Raw genomic sequence first — 23,340 nt, forward strand, 5'->3', positions numbered from 1 at the left:
CGACTGGTGCCGATTCTCCGGTTGCCAGAGAATCTGGTCCCGGTGTCAGAGCGGAGTGGCGGGAATTTTTGGCGTCGCCGCCGATTCTCCGACTAGGCCGCGGGCTTGGAAACTCCCGGCCCACAGCGCCCTGTAAAAGGCAGCATGCTGGATCAGACACTGGATTAAAACAAATCTGCTCTGAAAACTTTGGGGGCATTTGCCAGCGAGGTGAATGCAAAGCTGTCCTTTTGCCACTGATTGTAAACATCAGGCTCCCAGGACAGGTTGCCAAACATTTGGTCACATAAGTATTTTTTTTATGTAGGTTCATAAGAAAAGGAGTGCAAAGTGGAGGGAGGTTTATGGGGGGAAGTCTGAAGTGCTGAATGCTGAAGGTGTGGCCCCCATATTACATTTTAAGATCCATATTCCTTAATAGCCCTATCTTACTCAAATCTATGAATCTCAGTCTTGAAATTTTCACTTGATTCAGCATTGATGATATTTTGAGAGAGAATGAGTTCCTGAATTCCACAGCACTTTGTGAATAAATTCTTCCTGATTTCATTTCTGAATGACATAATTCTAATTTTAAGATTGCGCCACTATAGAAACTTAGAAAAAATTGGAGCATGAGGAGGCCATTCAGCCCTTCAACCCTGCTCTGTCATTCATTGTGACCATGGCTGATCATCCAATTCAATAGCCTAATCCCGCTTTTCCCCATATCCTTTGATCCCCTTCACCCTAAGTGCTGTATCTAACTGATTCTTGAAACCGTACAATGTTTTGGACTCAACTACTTCCTGTGGTTGCGAATTTCACAGGCCGACCACTCTAAGAGAAGAAATCGCTCCTCATTTCTGTCCTAAATAGTCTACCCCATACCCTCAGGCTGTGACCCCTGGTTTTGGACACACCTACTATTGGGACACACTGGGCGCAATTCTCCGAAATGGAGATAGAGTGTTCGCGCCATCGTGAATGCCGTCGCGTTTCACGACGGCGCGAAATGACCGCGGGCAGTAGCGATTCTGGCCTCCACAGGGGGCCAGCACGGCGCGGAGCAGTTCACGCAGCTCCAGCCTCCCTTCCCGGTGCCAAATGAGCATCGCGCCAACCCACGCATGCGCAGTTGGGATGCGCCAGCCCATGCATGCGCGGGGGGCTTCCTCAGTGCGCTGGCCACGATGCAACATGGCTGAGGGGTTCAGGGGCCAGCTACATAATAAAGTAGGGCCGGGGCTGGAGAGGCCGGCCCTCCGATCGGTGGGCCCCGATCGTGGGCCAGACCCCATCGGAGGCCCCCCCAGTGAAGAAGCGCTTTTCCCTGCCCCACAGGCCGCCCCCCACTCGTCCCTTCGCGCAGAGTCGGACCGGCGCCGTGGGAGAAAAATGACGCGAACGGTGATTCTCCCATACGGCGCAGCATGGGAGAACCGCGCCCACTATGTTCTGCATTCTCCCAATGGAGTAAATGCCTTCTTTGTATCCACCTCATTGAATCCATTTATAATTTTAAACATGTTAATTAGATCATACGTGAATTGTCTGAATTCAAGAGACTATAAGATACCACAAATTTATTCAGCTGGTCTTCATAGTTTAACTATTTTACAGCCGAGTGTAACTCTGGAATGGATCTTAAATTCCCAATGTTCGAACTTAAAAGTGAGAGTGACGCCACTGAGCCAAAACTGACATGGTACAAGATTAATCATTAGGGTCTATCTTGTAATGGGCAATTTTTAATCTTGTATGGTTCATTAGCGAAGCCACATTTGTGATAATGTGTGGGTCTCAGTGTCTTCAAAAATGCATTGATGCATCGGAAATTGCTTAGAACAGCGACTAGATTTATTCTGGAGATGTCAATTTCTTGTTTTGAAGGCAGATTTTTTTTAAAAATTGAGTTGCTGTAAACTGAATATGTGAGGCAGATGAATTGAACATCTTCACACAATCATTAAACAGCACTCTCTAATTGCTACTTAAAATGAAATTCAATGCAGCAGCACCAATTACCACCATTAGTGTTGTGACATAGGTTTGCTGCATGTGGACAGTGAATGATTAGAGAAGGTATTTGAGTTCCCAAGTTTATTATGCTCCTGATTTGTTCTTGAAATATAATTCATCTTGCAGTATTCCCCTTCCCGCTGACTCTAGATTTGAGATATGAAAATTGGCTTGAAATTTTCTTTTTTTTTTTGAAAAACATTTTATTGAAGGCATTTTCAAATATATACTTATCAAAGAAGAAAAAAACACACAAAAAACAACCGCGGGAACAGCAAACAGTCAAAATATCCTTACCCTCCCCTCTCCCCCCCAACCATCTCCCCCTCCCCCCACTGCCACCCCAGCGGCTGTTGTCCCTTTTTTAACTTTTAACCCAACCTGAACTGAAAAAGAACTCCCCTACAGTCCCTGCTGACAACTCAATACTCCTTAAAGAAATCGATGAACAGCTTCCATCTTGAGGTGAACCCCTCCTCTGCCACCCTAAAGGCGAACTTGATCTTCTCTTAAGTGCAGGAATTCTGCCAAATCACTCAGACCTACACTCGGCGGCTCCCAGTGTCCCCACGTATCAATACATCGGCCTCTCTCCCCACCTGCACATCCCGATCCTCCAACACTCCCAAGTATTGCCGCCGCTGGACTCGGAGCTGCCAACCATTGCCCCAAAATCTTTGCAGTCATATCTGCAAATCCCATCCAAAACTATCCTCCACCACTAAAGAGAACCAACTCATCCTGAACACCATCATGTGGGCCCTGTGTGCCACTTTAAACTGGATAGATTTAGTCTTACACACGACGAGGATGCATTAACCTTCTGCAAAGCCTCACACCATACCCCAGTCCCTCCTTCCACTTGTGCCTAACCTCTCTCTTCAACAGCTTCTCATATATATCTGAGACCTTGCCCTCTCCTTCCTCAGACAGAAGTTTGTCCTGCAGCACTGGGTTTGGTAGTGTCATAAACAAAGGCATCTCTTTCATCAAAGTCCCTCACCTGCAGATACCTGAATCCATTCCGCCTCTGCAACTGCAACTGATATGTCCCCTCCAACTTCTCCAGTCTGCAAACTTCCCTCCAATAATTAAATCTCTAAAATACTATCCCCACCTGCCGCCACCTCCAGAACCTCGCATCCAACACCACCGGAGCAAACCTACGATTGTCACAGATCGGCACCAACAGGTACATGCCTTCCATTCTAAAATGCTGCCAGCATTTTAGGTTCCATACCCTGGACGCTGATCCCACCACTGGCTGGGGAGAATGGAATGTGTGGCAACAATGGTGCCCTCAAACTGGCCACTTTTAACGAGGCTGCCTCCATCTTTCCGCACACGGACCAGTCCTCCACGGCCCATTTCCTAACCATTACAATGTTTGCTGCCCAATAATAGTTTTGCAAGTTCGGCAACACTAATGCAACCCCCTCCCCTATCGATTCCTCGCCAGCAACACCCTCCTAGCCCACGGTGCCGTACCCGCCCACATGAAAATTATCCCATAAACCTTCCTAAAAAAGGACTTGGGCACAAAGACTGGGAAGTTCTGAAAAACAAGCAAAAGCCCCGGCAGCATCGTCACCTTTACCGTCTGGACCCGCCCTGCCAACGACAATGGCAACACATCCCATCTCTTAAAGTCCGACTTCTAACAAAGCGGCAGTCTTCCCAAACTCCTCTCCTGTCTCAGTTTTCCCCATGTTGAGCTTATACCCCGAAGAGACCATACTCCCCCAAATCCCAATGATCCTGTCAAAGCCCCAAACGGGTCCCCTCACCATCGACTCATTATACATCTCGACTAACGGGCCTCAACTCTGACCCAAACTTTTTATAGAACTTGGCTGGGAACCCATCCGGGGCCTTGCCTGTCTGCATCGACCCATGCAATCCATTACCTCCCTCAGCTCGATCAGAGCTCCCAGTCCCTGCACCTTCGCCTCTGCCATCCTTGGGAACACAAGCCCATCCAAAACCTGCCTCAAACCCTCTTCTGCGCTGGAGGCTCCAGGATATATAGATTCAGGTAAAACTCATCAAATACCCTATTCACAACCTCCGGCTCGGTTACCACTGTATCTCCGCCATCTCTCATCCTCCCAATTGCCTTTGCCGTAGCCTGCTTCCTCAACTGATGCGCAAGCAACCTGTGGCTTTCGCCCCATATTCATATATTGCCCCCTGGCCCTCATTGCCTTTCCTGTGGACAGCCATCTGGAGCTTCTGCAGCTCCTTCAACAGCGCCACCAAGTACCTTTGGTCAACCCTCAGATTTGCCTCTACCAACCTCAACCTCTCAGCCCGCTCCACCCTCCTTGTGCACATGGATTGAAATGACCTCCCCCTTACCACCACCTTCAGTATCTTCCACAGCTTGGAGGTAGAAACCTACCTCGTCTTATTCTGCTCCACATAGTTCCAAATAGCCACCCCTATCTTCACACAAACCTTCTTCTTGCCACGGGTCTGCCCCTCCCATGCATTCCATAAACCCCGATAGCTCCTTTGGCATGGCTGACACCCTCAGGGACCTGGGGCACGACCGGTCCAGCCCAGGGTCCAGCACCATATTAAAATCCCCCTCCCTCCTAATCAGCCAGTGTGGTGTCCAGGTCCAGAATCTTTGCCAACACCCATCTCAAAAACTCCACATCATACCAATTTGGAGCATACACATTCACCAGCACCATGGATGCCCCTTCGAACCTCCCACTCACCATCACAAATCTAACCCTGTCACGATACTTCTCGCCCCAAAAGTCACCCTCTTATTGATCAATACTATCACCCCCCTCGTCTTCATATCCAACCCCGAATGGATTACCTATCCCACCCAGCCCTTCCTCAACCTCGTCGGGTCCCCCACCTTCAAATGCATCTCCTGAAGAAACGCCTGAAAAAAACCTTTAAATGAGTGAAAACGTAAGGCGTCTTAATCGGCCCATTCAACCTTCGAACATTACAAGTAATCAACCGGGTCCTGGGTGGGGGGGGGGGGGGGGGGGGGGGGGGGGTCCTACCCCACGCTCCCCATTCTAATCAGCCATAGTCCCTCTTTATCCAGCTCCCCCCAGGTCTACACCTCGCTCATACTCTGGGCCTACCCAAGCTGTCCGGCACCATCTCCGTTTAACTAACTGCGCAATACCAACTCCGCCCACATCAGTATCCCTCCCCCCCCCATAAAAAACTAAACAAAAAACAAACCTACCCGTCCCCCACACCCTCCACGGATCGTCCCGCCACTGCACTCCTGTTACCTAGCCTGCCTGCTTGCATGGTGGCCTACACTCGAGGAAACCATCTACAACCTTCTTCCCCTCTACCACTCCTCAACCCACAATTCCCCAAAAACAGTTGAACACACTTAGCCAATCCACATCCACACACAGTATAGATAACTGTCTCTGCGTCCAAAGCGGCCAACCAGTCCTCATGATCCCCTACCGGCTCTTCCACTCCCCAGAGCACCAAACTTTGTGCCTCCAGCCTTTCCTCCACTCTCTTAGTGGATGCCCTAATCTGCTCTGCGACCGTAGCCTGGTCCTCCGAGGACTCTCGCCTCTGCGCTGGAATTTGCCATTCAAAAAGTCACCAATTTGTTAGACCACTGGGCAGCCAACGACGCACTTCACCATCTTTCCCTCTGTCGCACTTCAAAAGTCCACTCGGCCATACTGCTGTCCCTTGCTCGCTACACTCCTCGTTGGGTAAGCCATTAGCCAGCCCCACCGGAGGAGAATTCCTGTCTTTCACTGTTCATGCACTTTGCACCACTAAACACCGTCTATATTGGGTGAAAAGGACCAAACAATTCCACATCGAACGGAGCCCCAAACGTGAGACCACTCACTGCATGGCCGCCACCGGAAGTCGGCTTGGATTTTTCTTTCCACACCTGTTATATTTATTTTTATAAAAATTTAGAATACCCAATTCTTTTTTTCCAATTAAGGAGCAATTTAGCGTGGCCAATCCTGCACATTTTTGAGTTGTGGGGATGAGACCCACGCAGACACGGGGAGCATGTGCAAACTCCACACGGACAGTGACCCGAGGCCGAGATCGAACCCGGGTCCTCAGCACCATGAGGCAGCAGTGCTAACCACTGTGCAACCATGCCACCCCCACACTTGTTATTATAAGGAGTAAATCAGACAACAATATTGAATATCCAGACATTGTAGTCAAACATGGATGTGACAAAGTAGCTGTTCAGCAGGAGGAGATCAATTTGAAGGTTGATCATGCTGGCACTTCACTGAGAGCCTTAGCATTCAGATGTTTAGAAGGGTGTGAATTTGTGGTACTTGCATGAAACAAAGATCAGCCATGATCTAATTGAATGGCGGAGCAGGCTCGAGGGGCCAGATGGCCTACTCCTGCTCCTAGTTCTTATGTTCTTATGTTATATTCAATAAACATTCCGGAGAAGTTGGGGCTTGTCCAGTAATGAATTTAGCATTTTAATTATTGATCAACACTGTAGCGCTGAAAATTAATTTTTACAAGTGTGGGACTCCACTCGTCACATCCTGCCAACCAAAGACCCACTTGTGCAGACTCTGTTTTCTGCCAGCCAGTCAATCTTGTATTCATGTCAAAATGTTACCTCTTACGCCATGAGTTTTTATTTCCGCAGTGGCCTTTGATGTGGCACATTATCAAAGGCCTTCTGGAATACCAAGTACAGCATGCCTACAGGCTCCTCTTTATCCACAGCACATGTCAAAGAACTCAAATAAATGAGTTAAACATGATTTCCCTTTCGCAAAACCATGCTGTCTGTTCCTGATTGCTTTTGAGTTTTCCGAAGTGCCCAGCTGTAACCTTTTTAATGATTGATTCTAACACTTGCCCCGAGATAGACATCAAGCTAACGGGTCTTTAGTTTCCTGGTTTTTTTGCCGTCCTTCCTTGAATATTTGCTACTTTCCAGTCTGATGGAATCTTCCCAAAATCTACAGAATTTTGGAAAATTAACACTTGCTACCTCTTTTAAAAACAATATATTTAGCGTACCCAATTTATTTTTTCCAATTAAGGGGCAATTTAGCGTGGCCAATCGACCTACCCTGCACATTTTGGGTTGTGGGGGTGAAACCCACGCAAACACGGGAGAACGTGCAAACGAATCAAAGGGTTGGGCAAGAGAATCAAAAGATAGTGGGGGTAGATAGGAAAATGGAACTCAACTGAAACTGATCAGCCATGATCTTATTAAATGGCAGAGCAAGCTTGAGGGATGAAATGAAAATCACTTATTGTAACGAGTATTCTTCAATGAAGTTACTGTGAAAAGCCCCTAGTCGCCACATTCCGGCGCCTGTCCGGGGAGGCTGGTACGGGAATCGAACCGTGCTGCTGGCCTGCTTGGTCTGCTTTAAAAGCCAGCGATTTAGCTTAGTGAGCTAAACCAGCATGAGCTAAACCAACCAGAATGAGTTGGTGAATGGCTTCCATGTCTTGTGAAAGCCTTCTTTTGACCCTCGGATGGTAAATTTGATCTTCTCCAGGTGGAGAAATTCCGACAGATCTGCAGCTGTGGATGGCGCTGCTGATCGCCAGTCGAGCAGGATTCTTCGGGGGGCAATCAGGGAGCCAAAGGCAAGGGTGTCGGCCCTCCTCCCCATAAATAGTTCTGGCTGGTCTGATACGCAGAAGACAGCCACTTTCTGGTTTGGCTTCGCCCTCACCCCCATAACCTTGGACATTGCTTTAAAGAAGGCTGTCCAGAACCCGACCAGTCTGGGGCATGCCCACAACATGCAGACCTCCTTGGCATCTTTCATATTTTCCTCAACCTCCAAGAAGAACTTGCTCATTCAGGTCCTGGTTAAGTGTACTCTGTGCACCACTTTCAGTTGCATGCGGCTTAGCCTTGCACAAGTGGAGATGGAGTTGGTCCTGTTCAGTACTTTGCTCCAGAATCCCCACTCTATTTCAATCCCGAGTTCTTCACCCATTTTTCTCCTGTCTCGTCCAGTGGGAAGCATGCCCCTTCTCGTAGCCCTCTTTACAGGTCCCTGTGGTTTCCCCCTCCCAGATTGCCCGCGTCCAATTGTTCCTCTGACATTGAATGTCTCCGGGTCCGTGGGTATGATGTTGTTTCCTTGCTGAGGAAGTTCTTTACCTGAGTGTGTTAGACTTTGTTCCCGTTGGGTAGTTGTAGTTTTTCTGTCAGTTCCTCTAAAGTCGCTAGTCTGTCCTCTGTATAGAAGTCCCTACCGGTCAGTGTCCTCCCACCCTGTCTCCACTTCCTAAAGGTGGTGTCCAACGTGGCTGGCGCGAACCTATGGAACTATTCAGAGAAGAGCAGGGGAGCTCTGACATTTTGCAAACCTTTGTATACTCTTTTGACTGATAAGTATACTTGCTTCTCCGACAGATGGCAGACTTGAACAACCCTTGTCCTTGTTGTCTGCATCAATGGACAAAACAATGATTCTGTGGGCTTCAGACGAAGAATCTGACGTTTGGTTAGAACAGGTGAGCTTTATTCCCTAGTATATTATTCAAATGCCTTGTGCCGAAAGACAGTTTTCAAATTTTTGATAGCAAATTAGAACTTTTTGTGGCATAATTAAAATTGACCACATCTGGTTGTACATCAGTTACTGTTTCTGATTAAAGTATTTTTACATCAAATCCATAAAGCACAACATATTGGGCTAATTCATTTTATCCTGTTCTTATTCCTTTGGGCATTGCATAGTTTTAAGTTTTCCGAGCTCATTTTAACACTATGCTGGCAGATGAGTGGTGGAATAGGCTAGAATACTCTCATTTGTGCTCCTGAGTTTCCCTTTTTTTTGGAGAGCAGGTGCATGCAAATAACATGCCAATAAAGAAAATAATGCTTCACTTAGCTTTTGCACCATTTTCCCAGTTCAGATTCTGGCCCTGTGCAGCCTGTTGACGGCAGAGAGGTTTTCAGAGCTATAATTATCAAACAGGAATGTGGTCATGCATTCCCTAGTGGTAATATGTGATTTGTTTCAATGAAAATATGTTACTTTCTTCAGTGAGCTCAGTAGTTGTTGGCTTCCTGCCAATGCAGCAGACCCCACAATTTGCTGCTCTAAGAGGCTGGCCCTAGCCTGGCACAACAGACTGGCAGAGGCGGGGGAATCAGCCTCCAACATGCTGATAACCCCACAGCAGGAAAGTTGGCAGGGATAAGAAACATCTCTGTGGTGGCAGGAAATTCCACCTCTCCAAAGAGGTCTCCACTTTGGGTACTCTGATTCTACCTTTCAGTTATGCACAATAGCACTTTATTGAATTGGAAATAAATGGAACTGTACATGTGATTTTAAACACTTGCTTAGTGGTATCACGGAAGGAAATGGGAACAAAGAAATTGAGTGGCAGTTGGGGGGGGGGGGGAAGGAAAAGAGGAGAGGATGCAGTGATTGAGTCTCTTGACCCAGTCAGAATTCTGAACACTCAATATCCCTGGTTATAGAATCTACAGACACAATAGAGTGGGAGATAAAAAAGGAGGGGGTGTAGCATTGATGGTTAAAGAATCAATTTCACTTGTGAGAACGGATGATATATTAAATGTGCTATCGGACAAGGCTTTATGGGTTAGAATTAGAAATAAAAAAGGGGCAATCACACTACTGGGATTATGCTACAGACCCCCAAATAGTGAAAGGAAGATAGAGGATCAAATATGCAGGCACATTTCTGCCTGTAAGAACAAGAGGGCAATAATAGTTGGAGACTTTAACTGTGCCAATATCAACTGGAATTCAAATAACATAAGGTGCACTGAGGGAGAAAAATTAATGCAGTGTGTCCAGGAAAATTCTTTCTACCAATTAATGACAAACCCAACAAGAGGAGATGGAATTCTGGACCTAGTCATGGGGAACAAAGAAGGGCAAGTGGGTGAAGTGACAGTTGGTGAAAATATCGGAGATAGTGATCACAATACAGTTAGACTCAGTATTACAATGGAAATGGACGGAGATAGCGCAGGATTAAAAGTTTTCAACTGGGGGAGGCAACTTTTGCAGAAATGGGAAGAGACTTGGCTGAGATGGACGGGGCAGCACTTAGAGAATAAATTAATGGAAAACCAGTGGGAAGCACTAAAAAGCGAGGTCCTAAATGTAGACATGCCCCTGCAAGGATAAGATTGGTACTGCCAAATCTGGATCCACCCCGGTTGTCGAGAGGAATATCAAATAGAAAAAGAAGGCATATAAAGGGCACAAAGAACTAAGCACTGCAGGTAGCCTCGATGAGTATAAAAAAGGAAATAAGGAAATCAAAGTGAGGACATGAAAAAAGGTTAGCAAGTAAAGTTAAAGAAAATCCAAAGATGTTTTACCACTATATTAATGGTGAAAGGTTAAATTATGGAAAAAGTGGAACCTATCAGAGATGAAGAAGGGAACTTGTGTGTTGATGTAGAGGCTGTGGGAATGGTTTCAAATGAATATTTTGTCTCTGTGTTTACAAAGGAAATGGATGATGTAGATATAGCAGTCCAGGAGGAACACTGAGATATTGGATGGGATAATCACAAAGGGAAAGGAAGTACTCGAAGGGTTGGAATCCTTGAAAGTTGATAAGTTGCCAGGGCCAGATGGATTGTTTCCGAGGCTACTGAAGGAGGTCAGGGAGGAGATAGCAGATGCCCTGAGGATGATTTTCCAATCCTCACTAGATTCAGGGGAAGTACCGGAGGACTGAAGAAATGCAAGTGTGGTTCCATTGTTTGAAAAGGGATCAAAGGAAATGCCAAACAATTATAGGCCAGTTAGTCTTATGTTGGTTGTGGGTAAATTAGTAGAATAAATCCTGAGAGGTAGGATAACTGTCACATTGAAAGACATGGACTGGTTAGGCGTGGTCAGCATGGAATTGTTAAAGGAAAGTCTTGCCGTACAAATTTGATTGGATTCATTGAGGAAGTGAGAAGAAGGGTTGATGAAGGTAGTGCAGTGGATGTTGTGTACATGGATTTTGGCAACACGTTTGACAAGGTCTAACATGGCAAATTTGTAAAAAGTGTAAAAGCCCATGGGATACAGGGTAATGTGGATAAAAAGTTGGCTTAGTAACAGGAAGCAAAGGGTAATGGTCGATGGATGCCCTTGTGAATGGAAAGTTGTTTCAAGTGGTGTTTCACAGTTCTCAGTGCTCGGATCCTTACTGTTTGTGTTATATATTAATGATTTGGACGTGAACATGAGTGGCACGTTCAGAAATTTGCAGACGACACCAAGATTGGCCGAGGTAGATAGTGTGGCGGATAGCTAAAATCTCCAAAACGATATAGATGGGTTGGTGGAGTGGGCGGTAAAGTGGCAGAGGATTTTACACAGGTAAGTGTGAGATCATACATTTAGGGAGGTGAAACAGTTAGAGAGAGTACCAATAAATAGGAATATACTAAGAGGGGTAGATGAAATGAGAGATCTTGGCATACAAGTACACAAGTCCCTAAAGGCAGCAATTCAAGTAGACAAGATTGTAAAGAAAGCAGATGGAATGCTTTCCTTCATTAGCAGAGGTATGGAATATAAAAGTAAGGATATAATTTTGGAATTGAAATGAAATGAAATGAAAATCACTTATTGTCGCAAGTAGGCTTCAAATGAAGTTACTGTGAAAAGCCCCTTTTTATAAAACACTGATGAGGCCACAACTGGAGCATTGTGCCCAGTTCTGGTCAACGCATTACAGGAAGGATGTAATAGCTCTGGAGAGAGTGCAGAGGGGGTTTACAAGAATGTTGCCAGGGCTTGAAAAGTGTAGCTACGAGGAGAGAGAGTAGATAGTTGGGATATTTTCCTTGAAACAAAGAAGGCTGAGGGGTGATTTAATAGAATTTACAGTGCAGAAGGAGGCCATTCGGCCCATCGAGTCTGCACCGGCTCCTGGAAAGAGCACCCTACCCAAGGTTAACACCTCCACCCTATCCCCATAACCCAGTCACCCCACCCAACACTAAGGGCAATTTTGGACACTAAGGGCAATTTATCATGGCCAATCCACCTAACCTGCACATATTTGGACTGTGGGAGGAAACCGGAGCACCCGGAGGAAACCCACGCACACTTGGGGAAGATGTGCAGACTCCGCGCAGACAGTGACCCAAGCCGGAATCGAACCTGGGACCCTGGAGCTGTGAAGCGATTGTGCTATCCACAATGCTACCGTTGGTTGAGGTGTACAAAATTATGAGGTGAAGAGACAGTGGACAGTATAAAATTGTTTCCCTTGGCGGTGAATTCTAGAACCGGGTACATAGATTCAATATAAATGGCAGAAGGTGTAGAGGGGAGGGGAAGAACATTTTTACGCGGAGGGAAGTGGGTATCTGGAATTCGCTACCTGAGTTAGTGGTGGAGGCAGAGACCCTAAACTCTTTTAGAAAATTCCTGGATCTTCACCTTATGTGCTGAAAGCTACAGGGGTATGTACTGGGTGCAGGAATGTGGGATTAGAAAGTGCACATGGGCGTCCTTGGGCTGGCATGGAAAGATGGGTGAATGGCCTCCTTCTGTGCTGTAACTTTTCTACGGTTCTAACAGCACCCAAACACTATTTATCCACCGTGATACCCTGACCTGACAAAAGCAATCTATCTGCATCTTGAAGACTCACTTGGTCATAATATCCAGGGCCTCTTGGGGGAATTTCCAGTACCCATTATGTGGAAAAAGTACTTTCCGTTTTCAGTCCTGAATTGCCCCATATTCTTGATTTGTCCAGGTGATCAAATAGTTTATTCATATCTACAATATTCAATCCTTTTTAAAGTTCAAACACCTCAATTAGATCATGCCTCTTCTTTCTCAATGTAAGGGAATGCAAGCCAAGTTTATTCAGCCCTTAACCCACTAAATCCTGGAATTCTTCTAATAAGTTTGTTTTGCACTCTGTCCAAAGACTGATTTTCAGGGATTGTGCCGAAAACTGAGTGCAGTTTTCCAGATTAGACCTGATGAAGCTTCTGTACTACTGAAGAATAGCTTCCTCCTCTTTGTAACCTCTCCAGACGCTGAGATAAAGGCCAATGTTTTGTTAGCCCTTTTGGTTACTTCTTATACCTGTCTACTAGCTTTGAGTACTTTGTGTACTTGATCTCCCAAATCTCTTTGTTCCCCTACAGTTCCTATTATCTCACTATGTAGACAATGGTGCAATTTATCCAAAGAGACTGAACTCACATGCCGCCACAGTAAACTCTGTGGTGATATGCATCACTGTAAATACACAAGGGGTTAATGTAAATACACATAGACTAGCTAGACACTAGAGGGAGCACCAGAGACATGACACACAGACATTCAACCAATATGTCAGTAAGATAGGACACGACCAGTGGGCATTCACGACACATACAGAGGTGACACTACCACAGAAGGGCATTACACCAACCCATATAAAAGGACACCGCACACATGATCTTCCTCTTTCCAGGGGAGGCACTTAGTGAGTACACAGGATTGATTTGAAACACATCACACCCACCACCTGGATTGTAGCAGACTGGTTTGTCAGTCTGAGTAGCTCTAGCAGGATTAACAGGAGAGTTGAATCCAAGTAGGAGAATTGTTAACAGTTTAATAAATGTGTTAAAGCTATCTCCAAGTCTGAACCTTCCTTTGTCAGATTGCACATCGAGGAAGCAGCTTATGCTACGTCAAGAGCATAACAAAACAAACACTATTTGCCATTAGTTTTCCCACTCACTTAATCTGTTTATATCCCCTCCCCCACTTATTGGCAGAACTTTTTTGCAGTTACTTGGATTATTCGGAAGCACATAATAAGTGCGTATGTAAAGCCCCACTCGCTGGATCTGTTTGTTAGTCTCTGTTCAATGTATATGAATGAAATATGCAGAGAGCTGACTGCTGTATGTCAACAAATCATTGCATTTCAGTCCAATGGATTTTTTCCTTTCCTCTCCTCATCATTTCAAGTTTCACTTAGGATTACATAACTGATTATATTCTGCGTGTTTAAATTAATTCTGTATTCATTTGACAGCATTAGAATTACTAATATTGATGTGCTTTCCTAGCAAGTGAAAAATGAATTAGTACTGTTAGTCTGTCGATGCTGAAGGAATTTCCTGATGTTTTCTCTCTGAATGGTTTCCAATTGTCACTTCAACTTATTTGGCTTCATGCTTTCGCTAGACAGCACCTAGAGACAAATGAGGCATTTTGGCCTTCCTTTGGATTTAGTAAAAACACTTGGGAAGGCCTCGTCGTATTTACGAAGATGTTTCTTACTTTCTCATTTCTCATTTTCAACGAAGTCAGGAGGATCGCGGCTGGAAATAGAAGCTCTGCATAGTGTCAGAAACAAGTTCCATTACTTATCAAAAACAGAAAATACTGGACAATCGCAGCAGGTCTGACAGCATCTGTGGAGAGAGAAGGGAGCTAATGTTTCAACTCTGAATGACTCTTTGTCAAAGCTGGAGAGAGCTGGAAATTGGGTCCTTTAGCATCTCTGAACTTTTCATGCAACATTCCAGGTTTCACTCTTTTAGTCAGCTTCAACACTACCTCCCAGAACTCCTGCCTCCTTTCCTACCAAACAGAAAAACTATCGTCTTCCTGACAGTGATTTGCTTCTTCTCCAAATAATTGTGTGTGTTCCTCATTCTGTCTCTGTTTGCCTTCTCTTTCTGTCTGTATCAGTGTGCTGATCGCCTTAACCACCCAGCACTTTATTTGTAGCTTTCTTTTGTGTCTGCCAGCCACTTGACTCCTTTCTTAACTTCCATCTTGTTGGTACTGCAAGGATTACAAGGACCATTATTTCTAATTATCCAAGAAAATTGCAAATGATCCCTTTAAACATGATGCAAACTTTCCAAAGTCCCTTTCAAACATTCACAATTTCCACAGATGTTTTCAAGAAGTTACAATTTTTCCGTTCTGTACTGCTTTTGGGTCAGAGGTCACCACATTCATTTGACTGCTGGTGTAATAAAACAAAAGCTGCAGTCCTCAGAAATCAATGTATCAACTGTTTGGGGGGGGATGACTGATGCAGTTCGGGAGGGGTGGGGTTGTGGAAAAAAAAATCGCTAAGAGGCATCACAAAGAAATACATTTAGTGGGGCCTGATTCCACCTAAATGTAGTATGTATGTTACCCTCCACCTTGGAACTAATTGAAGACCAGAGGAGATTAATGCGATTTTACTTCTTGTAACCCTTTTTGTGATCCCCAATTGTGGTCACGACTCGCAGTTGGAAACCGCTGAGCTAGGCTGAAACTTCAGTGTGGTGCCGAGAAAGCTGTATCGAGACATTAAACTAAGGCCCCACCTACCTGTCTGGTTCACGTAATAGCTCTCATGACACTATTCAAGGAAGAGCAGGAGAGTTCTGGTGTACTGGCTGACAATAATTGCTCAATTAGTTCAGCAGAACAAATCGTCTGATCATTCATCTCTTTTGGTGTCTGTGGGACTTAATCATGCAACTCTTTTCCTGTTTGCAGATTTAATCTGACCCCCATTTAAATCTTGAGAATGGTAAAGACACTTCACTTCTCCCAATCTTTAATAAATGGAGCTGTTAAAGCTAAATTTGCAAAATGCAACTCTTTCAATCTTTAGTTTATGATAAAGATTCCTGCAGTCATTTCACTTTTTAACCATTGAAGGATATTCATTGGGGTGACTTTAAGTCCAGCCATAAAACGACGAGCTGCGTGCTCACATTTTCCCAAGAAATGCTTTCTGGGGGCGGGTGGATTCACAGAATCACACTTAATTGGGTATACTTTGGAAGAATGAGCGCCTTTTTCACATTAGCCATTTTTTTTTCATTCATGCTGATCTATAACTGGACCCAGGTTAATTGAGCAAATTGCCCTGAAGAGAAGTTTTACTGCAAACTGATTGTAAACATCTCAAAAACGTTCTTTTTCATCAAACCTTCTGTCATGCTTCCTCGCCCTGACTTCCATGACTTGATTACATTACCCTTATTATTTTGAGTTTACAGTCCTTTGGAATCGCTAATTTTCGTTTTGCTTAAAAAATAGTGCTTTTTTTTGTCAAAGCCTTTCAACAGGACAATTTGCAGAAATACCAAATACCATGTTATACTGCAGTAGGAAAGAGTGCTGATTGGTTGATAAATGGAGTCTGATTGGTAGAGGCATCTACCTTTTGCAGGCAGAAAGAACAAGTACAATTGCGCCTGTTTCAGCTAAACAAAATAAGTGACAGCCGTTCGCTTGTTCATTCTTCCTGCAATTCTTCGACCAATTAGAGCCAAGATGTCTGGTTTAAATTTCAAACAATATTTGGCAGTTAACTGTGAGTCACCATCAACTGTACATTCTCCATGACAACATCTCCACCAATCTAAGTCCACTTGCCTTACAATCAGTACTCTCTTCTCAAGCAGAATACATTGTTGTTCCCTTTACATTTGATATTCTTGCTAATGGTCCTGATGATTTGATTTGATTTGTCACATGTACCAAAGTATAGTGAAAAGTATTTTTCTGCTGCCAAGGGAACATACACAGTAGACACAAAAAGAAAAATGGTACATCGACAAACAGTGATTGGTTACAGTGCGGAACAAGTGGCCAAACAAAGCAAATACATGAGCAAGAGCAGTTAAGGGTGTCATGAATGGTGTTCTTGCAGGGAACAGATCAGTCCAAGGGGTAGTCGTTGACGAGTCTAGTAGCTGTGGGGAAGAAGCTGATCCTATTTCTGGATGTGTGGGCCTTCAGACTTCGGTATCTTCTGCCTGATGGAAGGGTCTGGAAGAAGGCAAAGCCTGGGTGGGAGGGGTCTCTGATAATGCTGTCTGCCTTTCTGAGGCAGCAGGAGGTGTACACAGAATCAATGTGAGGGTGGCAAGCTTGTGTCAGGCATTGGGCTGAGTACACCACACTCTGCAGTTTCTTGTGATCTTGGGCCGAGCAGTTGCCATACCAAGCTGTGATGAAGCCGGATAGGATGCTCTCTATGGCACATCTGTAGAAGTTTGTGAGAGTCAATGCAGACAAGAAAAATTTCTTTAGCTTCTGCAGGAAGTGGAGACGTTGTTGGGCTTTCTTGATTGTTGCATCAACGTGAGTGGACCAGGACAGACTGTTGGTGATGGTGACCCCCAGGAACTTAAAGCTATCGACCATCTCCAATTCGGAGCCATTGATGCAGGCGGGGGCTGTGTCGTGTTCCGCTTCCTGAAGTCGATGATCAATTCCTTGGTCTTTCCGACATTTAGAGAGAGGTTGGTTTCGGTACATCATGCAACCAAATGATTTATCTCTCTCCTGTAGCCTGATTTGTCGTTGTTTGAGATACGGCCCACCACAGTCGTATCATCTGCAAATTTATAGATTGAGTTGGATTTAAATCTTGCCACACAGTCGTCTGTGTGTATAGAGAGTACAGTAGAGGACTGAGCATGCATCCTTGTGGGGCCCCGGTGTTGAGGACTGTTGTGGAGGAGGTGCTGTTACCTATCCTGACAGATTGCGGTCTGTTGGTGAGGAAGTAAAGGATCCAGCTGCACAGAGAGGGGTCAAGTTCAAGATTGCAGAGTTTGGTTCTGAGTGCAAGATGAAAACTTTGACAAAAGGTTTATCTTTTTCAGCAATGTTTCTAGTTTCTCTCTTCCCCTGTAAAGCACTTTAGGTGATCTTCTATTGTTAAAAATGCTGTATAATTTCAAGCTTTTTCTTTGCTCTCATACAATACCCATAAAGTAAATTTGAGACCAGTTTTGATTGCGTTCATGAAACAAACTTCTTTAAGTAGGTCATAATAGTTTAAAAAACAAGTCAGTAGCATAAAAACCGATGTAGGTCTCCCCTTCAACTCATCAGAAATGTACTTACTGTAATGGAATTGCATGCATTTTTAAAACAGAATTCTAAATTATTCATATTTGGCAAAGCACACCCTCTGCAAGGGAACTGCTGTAATTCTGCTTCACTAAGACTGAAAATGGCATGGGACCTGAATAAGAGAAGCTGCAGAACAAGGAAGGGAAGTTTTAACATAAAAGCAGAAAATGGTGGAAAATACACAGCAGGTTGGTGAGAAAGGGAAACTTTAACTTGTGGAGTGGCTGCAGCATGAATCTACATGCCATTGTACCAAGCTATAGTATTGAAAATAGAAGGATTTGAATTTTCACAGCATTGAAAGATCAAAATGCATATGAATGAATAAATGATTTATCAACCTATCCATTAGCAATCCTTCATACTTTTCAGACTCTACTTCCTTCTATTTTTGTTCAAACATTGTAACCCCAAGTGCCATGTGAATTTAGGAAGACTGTTTATGGCTTATGGTTACAATGGAATAGTTGTTGCAGACCCATGTAGCGTGATATTAGCAGTAAGCTTAACTTTGTTTTTGAATTGCCTTCTTGAATTCGGTGCACCCACAATGTTGTTGCTAAAGGTGTTCCAGGATTTTGATGTGGTGACAATACAGGAATGGCAAGTTACAGTTCCAAATTTGTGGATTGGCACCGAACATGTAGGTAGTGGTGCTCCCATGAATCTGGAGGTAGAGGTTGTGGGTTTGGAAGGTGCTGTTGAAGGAGCCTTGGTGAGTTGCTACAGTGCATCATGTAGATGGTACACATGGCTGTCTCTGTAGCATGTGGAAGGAAGTGAGTATTTTAGGTGGTGGATGGGGTGCTAGTCAAGCAGGCTGATTTGTCCTGTACAGACTCTACCTTGTGTAGTGTTGAAGCTGCACTCATCCAGGCAAGTGGAGAGTATTCCAACACACACCTCACTTGTGCCTCATAGATGGCGGACAGGCTTTGGCGAATCAGGAGGTACATTACCCCTCTCAGAATTTTAGCCGTTGACCTGTTTTTATAGCTGCAGTATTTACGTAGCTCTGTGGTCTCCATACTTTTGAAGCACAATCTCACTTTTAGAATCTAAATGTAGCACAAGATCAACTCTTAAAAATTGGACTTTACTAAAACGCACCCAAAATGTACGCTATGCATAACACTCACCTATTCTTAATGTGACACCTCAGCTTGCACATTATCTGTGACTGCTGTGAAGTCCATGGTTGTAGGTTGAGATGGCCAATTGCATACGTCCGTCAGATCGGCATCTGTGAGATGAGTGCAATATTTGGACTTGTCTTTTTCCCAGATGAAAATTATCGTTTCACAGAGGTAGATCGAACCAAAGTAGGCCTTCACCTTAAGTACGCAGGATGTCAGAAGAGGGTACTCCCTCTGTCTACCAGTCCCCAAATGTTTTTGTCCCTTGACCTGGCTTTCAACTCCATGTCATTTTTCATGGTAGTGATTTCTGTGTCAAGTCCATTGCTTTGTTCAAACACCTTTTAAAATGTTGCTGTCAGTTCTCCGATGTCCACTTGAAGAAAATGATTTGAGACAAATATAGCAATTTGTTCCATTTTGTCTAACTCCTGAAAGTGCCTGTTGAATTCCTTTTCCAATTGTCCAGGTCGTCACAGAATTTGTTTGGATGGAATCCTTTCTGTTTGACCTGTTGTTGAATTTCTCCAGTTTTTGGAAGTGGTCAGTAATTTTGTTCTTTTACTGAGGGGACCGCAATCCCAGTTTCAATTTGAACTCATTTACTGCACTGATCATGCGTGTCAAGTCTCTGTTCCTCCCCTGCAGTTCGCGATTCAGCTCATGCAATTTTGTTCTGATATCTGTAAGAAATGCCAAGTCTATCAACCACTCATTATCTGATAGCTAGCTGTACACCCTGTTTCTTGATTTAAGAATGGTGACAATTTCAGGGAGTAGACCTAAAAATCTCAGGAGGACCTTTCCTATCTCACATCTGCATGAAGGATTAGTTCACCGTCGGTAGCATGAAATTCATCGAGTAACAACTTGAATCGGCGATGTTGCAAAACTCAGCAAGAATTCAGTTGACGATCTTGACAACGACTGTTTTTACATGAGAAAAGTCAATAATCTTGCTCGCTAGGACTTGTTGGTGGATAACACAGTGGTAATTGACAAAGTAGGAGAACTCGGGATAATTTCTGCGAAGTGCAACAAAGCCTGTATTGACTCCTAGCATTGATAGTACACCATCAGTTGTGATTGAAACCACTTTCTTGATTGGAATGTTTTTCTCGGTCACAGACCTTTTTAATTCATTGTAGGCATCCTCACCGCTTATCCTCTCTTTGAGTGGCAAAAGAGTGAGAAGGTTCTCCTTTGTTTTTGATTCTTTGAATGCTATGCGAACAAAACCAATCAGCTGGGCTGTATCCGTCATGTCTACTGATTCATTAAACTGCAGTGAGAAACATTCACCAGCCTGATATGTATTGGTGCATTTGCTGAGATGCGTCCCTGGACACCGATTCCACCCTTCTGGCTACTGTTAAAGCACCAAGCGGAATGCTTTTGGTGGCTATCATAATTTTGTCTTTATTTTTGAAGTCTTTGAACAAAGTGTCAACAGCAACCCCGTCATAGCCTCCTTGATAACTTCGCCATCGGTGAATAAGATACCTCTTTGCTGGCCTTTTCTTTTGCCACAGGTTTTGAAAATTCCTTTTAGCTCCCCAACTTTCTTCATCCGAATCACACTCTTAAAAGGGAAATTCTCTTGAAATTTAGCATGCATTGTCTTGTGATGCCGTTCCAAATTATTCCTTTACTCTGTTGTGGGCGGCACGGTGGCATCGTGGTTAGCACTGCTGTCTCACAGCTCCAGGGACCCGGGTTCAATTCCGGCCTCTGGTGACTGTGTGGAGTTTCTTCTGGGTGCTCTGGTTTCCTCTCACAGTCCAAAGATGTTCAGTTTAGGTGGATTGGCCAGGATAAATTGCCCCTTAGTGTCCAAAAGGGTAGGTAGGGTTACTGAGTTACAGGGATAGGGTAGAGGCGTGGGCTGGAGGCATGGGCTTAAGTCGGGTGCTCTTTCCAAGGGTTGGTGCAGACTCAATGGGCCAAATGGCCTCCTTCTGCACTGTAAATTCTATGATTCAATGACACATGAGACAAATGGACGTGTCATTGACATTCCTATAAAAGAAATTTGTTTTCCCATTCCTGGTAGAAATAGTAGGTTTTTACCCTCTTAGTTCCTCGATCAACATTTTGTCTTCAACCAGCTCATTCCAAGTTTTCTCACCTATGAAAATCTCATTGCCCGAGTCGCACACATTTTTGACGTGGTTCGGTAGGCAGCGATAATCGACTTTTCGAGACCCGATCGACTGTTGGAGACCACTGATGTAGCTGGTCCAGTTCTATTGCTGGTCCATGGTAACCCCTTGGATCATCATCTGGGGGTGATTCTGAGGAGAAATCCACAGACGCTAACTTGGGTTCAGAGCAGAGTGCGTGTATTTGACCACAGGCATTTTGTGTGCTTGAGGGTTAGGGGGACTTTGTGTTAATGAGACCATTGTAGATTAAGATGTACTTTATAATCCATGTTAATCCTAAAACCTGTGTATAATTATTAAGATAAGGGGGAATAAAGTGTAATGTATCACAATCCAATTTTTTCATGTTTAATAAATATTATTTTCTTGCTAAAATTAATTAGTGGTCCTGTGACTCTGCCTCACATGTTTTATGTAAAAAAGTAAAAGTTGTAGTCTTTTGAGCCAGGGTTCCATTCTGGGATCTTCCAGTCTAAATTGTATTATCAACTGGGATCGTAACGATACAAACGTACTTACAAACATTCTTTCCCTTCCCTCTGTCGTAATGTCAGAAGTGGGGATGTTCGCTAATGATTGTGCAATGTTCAGCACCATTTGCAACTTCTCCGGTACTGAAGCAGTGCATGTCCATATGCAGCAAGACCTAGGCAACATTCAAGCTTGGGCTGAAAAGTGGCAAGTGACATCCATGCCACACAAGTGCCAGGTATGACCATCTTCAATAAGAGAGAATCCATTCGTCCCTTTTGACATTCAATATCTGAATCCCCCACGATTAACATTCTGGCACTTTCAATGACCAGAAACGGAACTAAACTGGACTTGTGAAATAAATACTGTAGGTACAAGAGCAGGTCAGAGGCTGGCAATTCTGCAGAGAGTAACTCAGCTTCAACTCCTCAAAGCCTGCCTGCCCATCTATTCACAAATCAGGAGTGTTCTGGAATTATCTCCACTTGCACCAAGGCTCCTTCGACAGGACCTTGCAAACCCATGACTAGAAGGCCAATGGCAGCAGATGCATGAGAAAACCACCAGCTGCAAGTTTCCCTTCAAGCCAATCACCATCATGACTCAGCATTACCATCACATTGTACTTCCATCTCACTTGCTTCAAAGACTGAGCTGGACAGTAAATATATTTCATGTTGTGAAAAGTTGGAAAGAAGGAGGGAGGAAATATGGCATATCAAGAGCTTGAATAAAGTAATGATTGAAGAATGGGATATAATAAAGTTTAAAGAAGCTTGGATGAAATACATTTTGAAGAATCGGATGAAAGAGGAATTGATGAGTCCAGCTGTCTGAAGGGGCCTTGATATAAATGAGCTTGGAAGCAAGTTAAATAGATATTTACTTAAGTGAAATGGGGAACAATAGAATTCTAGATGTTAAAACCACAGAAGAGAGGAGTTCAAAGTGGAGATATGAAAATGCAGATTACACGTATGCACTAAAAGCCTAGCTTCTAAATCGAGTTGTTTAAATAGGAGGAGATCAAATGGGAAATATTGTATATCAGTAGCCGATAGCTCTACTTACAGGAGAGGTTGAAAGGAGAAATAAGAGAAGGAGCTGGAAAAATAGTTGCGATCACAGACCCACCCAGCTGAAAAGCAGAACTCTTTCAGAAAACAGAATTCTCGGCTGGAAGCTGCTGCAGAGGAAAACGATGCTGAACCGAAGAAGGCTTCTTGAACTTAAAGATAACTCGTGGATGGTAACTCATTTGGATTTAGCTCAAAGTGTTCTATTGTTTTGGGACAAGGGAAGAGGGCTAAGTCATGTGTGCGTGTGTATGTACATGTTAACATACTTAAGTTTGCTGTTGATACAAAATTAGGCAGGAGAGAAGGTGCCAAAGGAAAATGTGAAGAGGTTGCAGGGGGATATCAACAGGTTGGTAAGAATGTGGCAGATGGTATGTAATGTGACAAAGATTTAATTGCAATAGATTGTTTTCCACACAGCGCCAATTCTAGCCCCTCCACAGTAACGCCATCAGTCCAGGAGGAGCGCCAGTTTTGCAGTCATGAAAGTCCATGAATTCTGCATTGGCCTCAACACTTAGTCCCAGAAACGGAGAATCCTGCCCATAGTCTCTGGGGGTGCAGGGAGTGCTATCTCTACAATATATATGTGCTTTGCTCAGCT

At 44.2% G+C, this 23,340-nt stretch overlaps 1 protein-coding gene across 1 annotated transcript in view; it reads left to right on the forward strand.

Moving 5' to 3' along the window:
- elp2 (elongator acetyltransferase complex subunit 2) overlaps window positions 1-23,340 on the forward strand; it is a 176,915-nt gene that overhangs the window by 62,269 nt on the left and 91,306 nt on the right. Inside the window, exon 10 of the mRNA XM_038797582.1 lies at window positions 8,399-8,499. Coding sequence (XP_038653510.1) covers window positions 8,399-8,499 — 101 coding nt within the window. The remainder of the gene's footprint in view (window positions 1-8,398; window positions 8,500-23,340) is intronic.

The sequence above is a fragment of the Scyliorhinus canicula genome, chromosome 5 (genome assembly GCF_902713615.1).
Source record: "Scyliorhinus canicula chromosome 5, sScyCan1.1, whole genome shotgun sequence".
NCBI classification, from domain to species: domain Eukaryota; kingdom Metazoa; phylum Chordata; class Chondrichthyes; order Carcharhiniformes; family Scyliorhinidae; genus Scyliorhinus; species Scyliorhinus canicula.